We start from the raw sequence: 8316 nt of genomic DNA on the forward strand, positions 1-8316 counted from the left end.
CTTTCCTCTCACAATTCTCTCACATCTCTTCTCTCATATATATAATATAATTAAAAAAAAAACAAATATTTTAATGATATAGAGAATGATTAAGGGGAGCTATTGGAGTGTATTTTGACATATGGAAGTAAAAAGTAGTGTTGATCCTTAAATGTAGAGAAAATGACGAGGAAGCTCTTGGGAATGCTCTAAGAGCATTCTCACTCCCTATAAGGGAGTCTGTTCTTTAAGTTTAGGGAATATGTCAAAAAAATCGCAAAAATCTACACACAGTAGACTCCCTATATGTTTGTAGACCCAATGTTTTGGGTTCCATTGTAGCGATCCTTGTGATTATTATAATCATAAAATAAAAAAAATAAAAAAACACTCTCTCTCCTCTCACATCTTTTCACTCAGTCATCTCCATTATTTTTCTTCGTTCTTCTTCTCCGCCCTCTTCTTCTTCTACACTTCATCTGGACACAAGCCATTTCCTCACAATAAAAAGAACAACGTAGAGCAATCTTATGCACTTCATCTGGTTCAAGTAGAGCAAAATTACTAGCAGAAATAGAAACCCAGTTGATTTTTGCCCTCAAGAAACCAAATCTCCATCTTCAATACTCCATCTTCACTCTCACGGCCACTCAAAGGATTTACACCCAAAATTAACAACAAATAAAACCCACAAAATCAATCCTCCCCAAACAACTTAAATCGTTCCAGAACTCACCAAAACTCAACAGGAACTCAACCACAAGCTCCACAACAACCCAATCAAAAATCCTCAAGAACACAATTGATTACCCAAATCGAATACCCAGAGAATCAACCCCATCACAATCAAATACCCATATCTCTCTCTCTCCCTCCCTCACTCTCACGTTTTCTCTCTGTTTTCTAACGCTGGTTTCGCTGCAGATAATGATTGAGAGGATAAGAATATAAGGAGGATAACCATTCGGCATAGCAAAAATTCTCCCTTTCTGTCTTCGTGAGCGAGAATCTATTGGGGGAAAATTAGGTAGAGAGTGAGATCTAGAAAGAAAGAGAGGTGCGACTGGGGGAAAGAAATGAAGAAAACAGAGAGTGAGAGAGGGAGATGTGACCAGGGAAAGAAGACGGAGATGAAAGAGATGAAAAAGAAAATGGTTAAATACTAAATTAGTCCATATGGTTTCAACATTTGATTGGTCCACGAGGAATTTCGTTAAGTTAACTGACGGAAGAGTAACTTGGTCTATTATCAAAACCACAAGGACCTCCTGCGATAAAAATGAAACTCTAAAGAAGAAAAAATAAAGTAATGAAACTCCAAGGACTAATTTAATATTTAACCCAAAAGAAAAATGTTTTTAGAATAAAAGAAAATATTATTTTAATGAAAATAAAATTAATATTTTAATGTTGTAAGGAATGATAAATGAAAGCTATCGTGGAGTTTTTATAGGTAAGGAAGCAAAATGTAATTAAAATGATTAGGTAGCTGCTGAGAATGCTTTTACTGGTTTAACGCTTAGAGGCGGCTACAAAAAAGACTAGTGCAAAAGTCTTGCATGCACCCCTCAAGGCTTGCAACAACTGTTTCTTACATAGATAGGTGGCATTTTGCGCTCTTGCCACCCCAATATAGATGGGCCTTGTTTGTTTGCGGTTGTGTCCACCTCTCCCTCTGCCCCTTCGACACCAGCACTTCCCATCAAAATTTGTTAATATTTAACGCTGCTACACTAAGCAACCCACAATCACAAGGAAGAAGAGAGAAGAAAACCTTGAAAGAAAAAGGAGAGAGATGGCTGCTCTGACGGAGAGAGAAGCATTGGCAACAGAGGCTCGTTATGCACCAGTGACTTCTGAGAGAAGGGTCCGGGAGGACTTGGAAGTCTCACTTCCAAAGCCATGTAAGTTGTGTGGCTTCCTTTCTTACTGCATGTCTTTTTCTAGTCTTCTTCCACAGCAAAATGAACTCTAAATTCTAATCAATCATATTTATCTTCTTTCTGGGTAGAGCCATCTAGTTGATGTTTTACACTTCAAATGGTGCATGCACGCACGGGCACCTCCTATGATTTTATTTGGTTAAAATTTCAAACAAGTACTTTTATAGCATACCCTATTCCTCAAAACACTTGTTTAATTGGAAAACAGATCTGGCCAGAGCATTGGTTGCACCTGATACAAACTATCCAACTGGAACACCTGGCCATAAACACTATAACATGAGTGTTCTTCAGCAGCATGCAGCTTTTTTTGACTTTGACGACAATGGGATCGTTTATCCCTGGGAGACTTATACTGGTAAATTCTATCTACCAGCAATTGCTTCAATATTACATTCGTAATTTCTATCTCTCAGCAATTTTGTTGTCCATCTGAAATTGCTACCAATTCCGACACTCATCAACATCGTTACAATTAATCTGACAAACTTGTCACTTACTGTGTTTTTTGCTTTTTCCTTATCTTCTTACAAGGAATGCGTGCAATCGGCTTCAATATGATTGCCTCTCTTGTAATGGCCATTGTTATCAATGGAGCCCTCAGTTATCCCACCCTGCCGGTAAGTCATATCCTCTTGCTAAAACTGGAATTTACTTTAGCCATTTGTGGGTCCTAAAAGGCCCTATACCTATACACCCAGAGAAGCTTTGATTGAAATCATGTTGTTATATGTATATATACAATTGCAGGGGTGGATTCCTTCTCTTTTTTTTCCTATATACATTTACAACATACACAAAGCCAAGCACGGAAGTGATTCAGGAACTTACGACACAGAGGGAAGGTAAGCGCATCACCAACTCGTCTCTTGGATCCTCTCTTAACGAAATCATTGAATTAACTCCACGGTTGTTGTTGTTGTTCCACGAAATTGAAGGTATGTGCCGGTGAATCTGGAAAACATGTTCAGTAAATATGCTCATACGGTGCCAGACAAGTTGACGCTGGGAGAGCTGTGGGCCATGACACAGGGGAATCGAGTTGCATTCGACATCTTTGGATGGTCGTTAATCGCTTATAACCGACCCACCCTTGTATAAGCGCACTTTATATGCTCGATCGCTCATGCTAACAAGATTGGTTGTGGATTGCAGGATTGCGTCGAAGATGGAGTGGGGGATTCTGTATGTCCTCGCCAGGGACGACGAAGGCATGCTGTCTAAAGAAGCCGTGAGGCGCTGTTTCGATGGCAGTTTGTTCGAGTACTGTGCCAAGATGAATACTGGCAGAGAGGCGAAGATTGGCTGAGAAATCATAATAATGTACTACTTGTATGGATCACAACATGCTGCATCTAGTTTTTTTATGTAATAGTTTGAGAGACGGTTTTCTCTTTTTTAAGCATTGAATAGTGCATGCTGCAATGTGTATGGAGTTTGAATGTTGGCATGCGTAACTATCTAGATCTGAATAAATGGTCCACTTCCTGTTTGTTAATTTCAAATCAAAGGATTTTTTTAATTACTCGCACTAACCTTTCAGAATTATGGTATCCAGGACTAGGAGGGACTCATCTCGTAGAGAAGAGCTCCTACTTCCTCTGTCGTCACCAAAATGGTGCGGGGGCCGGGGCTCATTAGCCCAATACAGTGCCAACTGTAGTACACATAGGATGCTCCCTGCAAGAAGGAGCCATTAGCTAAAACCTATTTGCCTCTTGCTTCCATGATTCCATCCAAGTTAGGAGCTTGAGCAGGAGCATTACAACCCACCTCATCAATTGCACAAACGACGTTTAAGTCCCAACTTCGGTCCTATAACCAATCAAAACGTTTAATGTCCATCGCAGTATCCACCGTAGAACAAAAATACTACTACATACTATAACCCCCCTTCTGCGTGCACGCTCGGGGTGAATTTACCCTTGTACCTTTAAGATAAAGAGAAAGAACAAGGCAACGCATTATCTACAAAGTTCAAAACACCACAACCCTCTTTGATTCGGCTGCCATGGAAGATTTCAGTGTAAAAATTCTTTTGGATTCAACCAGTTTCAGAGATTGCAATGAGACGATGTGATAACAACCTGGGATTGTTGATTGCAAAAGTACAGAAATAATAAGGCAAGGCTACTTCGAAACCAGACAATTCAAATGGGTTCGTAACACAACCCATTGATAAGTAAAACAAACCGGAATCGAGGAAATCGCGGAAAAGAATCCCACTGTCTTAAATGCCCCACGGGGACTATAGCAATAGAATCATATTTTTTGCAGCCTACATCCTCCGTGCCATGGTAATATCATCGTAATTATGATCCTTATAGAAACACTACCATTGCAAATTTGATAAAAATACAAAAATCAAATTCTCTTCAGAAAAGAAACTAGAATAAAATGATACCATAATCCAAACACCAACTCCATGCAGTTTATGTCCAAAACACATAACAAATCCAGTAAAATTTTGCAACCTTACTACTACCAAAACATAAGTATCATCGATTCAAAAATGAACAAAGATGGTAAGAACATTTAAACAATGGCATTCGCTGCACTTGCAATCCTAGGCCACAGATCCGCACACTCCTTCCCGATAGGACCAGTAATAGCAGACCCTAAAACGTAAAACAGAACTCAAGTTAAAAAAAAAAAAAAAAACAAACAAAACAAAACAATCCCAACCCCGCAATGCATAGTGTGTGAGAGATCACAACTTGAAGAAATACAATCCACCCTACCATCCCCGACCTAAAAACACAGAATCACATACACATGCAAATGCATGAAATGAAATAATTGGCCAATTAAGGTTGTAGTGCACCAGTTTGTGTCTTAGATATTAGCCGTACCTTTCATTTCACCCTTTGGATTCACGATTACACCAGCATTATCTGCCAAAAATATAAAGAAAATCAGTATCAGTACAGCCACTGCATAGCCAGTACCAAAGAGATGCGACCTGGCACGTCTAATACATCCAAAGAATTAATCCAGAATAACTTAAGTTGTCCTATTTAAATTAATTTACCGATAAAGTCAGAAACCAGCAACTATCTAATAAATAAGAGATAAGATACATCCACTTCCACAGAATAATCAATAGGGCACAAATTCAAGATCAGATCAATTGGCATGCGGCATAACAAAACAATAAACACTGAACAAGCAAGCACCAGATAACATTGTTGCTGAAACAACTATATGTAGAGGCCAAATGGAGCAGATGCTAGCATGAAAAGCATACATCTGCAACGATGAACACAAATCAGTGTTCCAGACTCGTACCTGTATCTACCGTGGTATATGAAGGAAGATACCTGACTAATGTCTGGCAAGATTACAAACCTTTTCAAATAACTACCAAAACAAGTAACATGATGGGTCTTATAGGTAAAAAAAAGGTCAAAATGCTACTAGGCTTTGCACATTATATTAGATACAAATAATAATCAGCAAATCCAACGAACAATATTACTTGCTGATCGAGCAAGATGTAGAGCCAAAATGGAGCAAATGTGACCTTGAAAAGCAACAGTACATCTGTAACGATTGACACAGTCAATTTTCCAGACTCGTAACTGTATCATCCATAGAAAGTTAAGGAGGATACCTGACTTAGGTCTGGTTATATCACACATAAATTGAGATTTTAAATAAAACCATAAGCACATCAAGGTTTCAAAATTGTACAATCGAAAGACAAATTTTCCATAAGAATACCACTACCTAATAAACAGTCAACTCAAATTCTTTTGAAAGAAGGCAGCACTTGATTACTGTAAGAGGGATGATAAAAACAATTTAGAAATCCACTTAAATAATTTGTCCTATTGAGATTGTCCTATTGAGAGGCAGTAAGAAAGGCGAAAAAGATTATCCTAAATGTAATAATGTTGAAAGAGGAAGATAACTTAGATAAGTATACCAACCATAACAGGGATGATAAAAACAATTTACCATCCGGGATAGGGTATGGTTGATAGATTCAATATAGCTGGGTATGGGAGATGTAGAGAAACCTTAAAAACAGAATATCCTCTACACCACATCACCAGCGCCTGAACCAGATTTATCACAAAAAAAGTTTGAAAAGAACAGAAAATGAAATACTGAAAGCATAAAAATATATCAAATCACAAAAAGAAATATTCTAGATTATAGACATCCTGCTCAATACGATATTGACTGCATAGCAATATGCTGGTCTTGGGAATACCCATATCATAGTTCACAACCAAACCAACAAATTAGAAAGTAATGTACACATTATGATGCCGCTTAACCCAATTGACAATCGTACAGATGGGGCATAACTAATGTAACAAAAAAGCCAGGAAGAAGCAGCATTCACTATGAAGCTCAATGACAACACCATTATTCAGATTCCAGGCAGAATATATTGGCAGCACATAAATGTATCAAATCACAAAAAGAAAGATTCTAGAATACAGAGATCCTCGTGATATGATATTGACTGCATAGGAATCTGTAGCTGGTCTAGTAAATAACCAAATCATAGTTCACAACCAAACTGACAAATTAGCAAGATATGTATGCATTACGATGCCACTTAACCATCATAATTATTTTATTCCGTGGGCAACATGTGAGAATTGTACAGATGGTGTATAATTAATGTAACAAAAAGGCTAGGAAGAAGCAGTATCCACTAAACCTCCAGGCAGAATTTAAAATGGCATGCCACATCACAGATCAAAGAATTGAACTTGGAACACAAATCAATGCCAAGCACAGTTTCCTGGTGATATAATGTAAAAATGTTCCATAAGATGCTGTTTGGACAGATCATACAAATTATCAAGCAAATTAACCCAAAAACAATAGATCAGCTTACTTCAAGCTTGAGCATTACAGATCGGTCTTAGAAACTTGGATCTATGTTATGATGTTGAAACAATAATAACAAGATGACACGGCAGAAATGTAAGCAACATTAACAAGTTATCGTGGAAAAATTCTCAACAACAAAATGTCAAGATATAGGTGTACTGATAAAGAGAACAGAGGGAATACAAAAATATAAATGGAATCAGCCTACCAACACGATCATCAAATCACCGCTAAGAGTAGAAATAGCAACATAATTAACAAAAGAAACATCACATAACAACAATGTAATCAGAAAAAAGCAGTTACCCTCAAAGTACATGAAGACCCCATCCTTTCGGCGCCATGGCTTACGCTGCCTCACAATGACTGCAGGCAGGACCTTCTTCCTGAGATCAGGCTTCCCTTTTTTGACAGTCGCCATCACCATGTCACCAACACATGCAGAAGGCAACCGGTTGAGGCGACCCTTAATTCCTTTCACTGAGATGATGTACAGGTTCTTTGCCCCTGTGTTATCAGCACAGTTCACTGTCGCTGCCACTGGCAGACCCAGTGACATCCTGAACTTGTTACCTGCTGATCCTCCACGTCCTAAACCAGAAAAGCACCAACAAATTCTTATTATCCGCTATTTCATTTCAATCCACAATGAACAAAATCTAACATTTACATTGTTTTCCGTTTCATTTGTGACCCATAAACTGGAAAACCTCAGGTTCAAAGTGCAATTCCTTTACTTCTCCTACACTTTCTAGGCAACCAACCAGACCCCTAACTCCATGTTAATTTAAGCATCCACTACAGTATCCCAAAAAGGTAACAATCTCAACAACAATCCGCTAGATACTAGAAAATCAGACGAAATAAATAATATTTTTTAAGGATTCCTTCGACAAACAAACGGATCCGGAACTTTTCATATAGTAAGAGCACTAAAAAGAAAATCTTTCCGTTAACCCTTGTTTGGTAGCCAAGAAACCAGAGGAAAAGAAAAAGAAAGCTCAATATCCTAATAGAACAAGCTATCTAGTACACAACAAACACAAAACTCATTCAACTACTTCGTATTTCTCTAGTCTGATCATGGTGATCCGTCAAAAAAAATAGCAGAAAAAGAAATTAAAACTATCTTCCCATAGTTTTCTCGGGCATCAAATAGAAAATTCAATTCATAAAAGCAAGAAAACAAAAGGAGAGAGCGTAGCAGCGGGACTCACCTCGCTTCGACATTTTCGCCGGCCGAAGGGAGACTCAGAATGAGACGTGGGTTTTTGCGGGGCCATTTATATAGGTGGCTATCTAGGGTTTTCGCTTGGCCACTGGTGATTAAATTCCAATACGCCCCATCATCTTTTTGTTTTAATTACCAAAGTAGCCCTATGGGCTTAAAATTTCCAGACGGGCCCACTAATGCTGACTTTGTGTTTATACTGGACTCCTAATTTTTGTGGGCTTCAGTTGTCATGGCCTCTAATAAGAGACCTTTAATAGGCCCTTGTCATGGCCTCATTCACATTGTAACTATCAAAATATGGGTAAA

At 38.3% G+C, this 8316-nt stretch overlaps 2 protein-coding genes across 2 annotated transcripts; one reads left to right on the forward strand and one right to left on the reverse strand.

The window, feature by feature from the left end:
- Positions 1–1704: 1704 nt before the first annotated feature.
- Positions 1705–3420, forward strand: LOC132179483 (peroxygenase). The gene is made up of 6 exons (XM_059592217.1): positions 1705–1883; positions 2131–2280; positions 2457–2542; positions 2673–2767; positions 2861–2986; positions 3078–3420. The coding sequence occupies exons 1-6, from the start codon at positions 1775–1777 to the stop codon at positions 3229–3231; spliced, it is 720 nt and encodes a 239-aa protein (XP_059448200.1). The 5' UTR covers positions 1705–1774; the 3' UTR covers positions 3232–3420.
- An 871-nt stretch (positions 3421–4291) lies between these two features.
- On the reverse strand, positions 4292–8083 carry LOC132179104 (large ribosomal subunit protein uL14x/uL14z/uL14y). Its single transcript, XM_059591745.1, has 4 exons — positions 7994–8083; positions 7083–7367; positions 4775–4816; positions 4292–4540 (listed from the first exon to the last, which is right to left on the reverse strand). Exons 1-4 carry the CDS (start codon positions 8004–8006, stop codon positions 4458–4460), a joined length of 423 nt encoding a protein of 140 aa, XP_059447728.1. The 5' UTR covers positions 8007–8083; the 3' UTR covers positions 4292–4457.
- Between the last annotated feature and the right edge of the window lie 233 nt (positions 8084–8316).

The sequence above is a fragment of the Corylus avellana genome, chromosome ca4 (genome assembly GCF_901000735.1).
Source record: "Corylus avellana chromosome ca4, CavTom2PMs-1.0".
Lineage (NCBI taxonomy): Eukaryota > Viridiplantae > Streptophyta > Magnoliopsida > Fagales > Betulaceae > Corylus > Corylus avellana.

Excerpts from the sequence above, each read along its gene's own strand:
- LOC132179483 (XM_059592217.1), top strand. The coding sequence starts at position 1,775 with ATGGCTGCTCTGACGGAGAGAGAAGCATTGGCAACAGAGGCTCGTTAT. Across the intron at positions 1,884-2,130 it reads AGTCTCACTTCCAAAGCCAT|ATCTGGCCAGAGCATTGGTT; the intron begins GTAAGTTGTGTG and ends ATTGGAAAACAG. Across the intron at positions 2,768-2,860 it reads ACTTACGACACAGAGGGAAG|GTATGTGCCGGTGAATCTGG; the intron begins GTAAGCGCATCA and ends ACGAAATTGAAG.
- LOC132179104 (XM_059591745.1), bottom strand. Across the intron at positions 4,817-7,082 it reads GGTCTTCATGTACTTTGAGG|ATAATGCTGGTGTAATCGTG; the intron begins GTAACTGCTTTT and ends TATTTTTGGCAG. Across the intron at positions 4,541-4,774 it reads TCCAAAGGGTGAAATGAAAG|GGTCTGCTATTACTGGTCCT; the intron begins GTACGGCTAATA and ends TTTACGTTTTAG.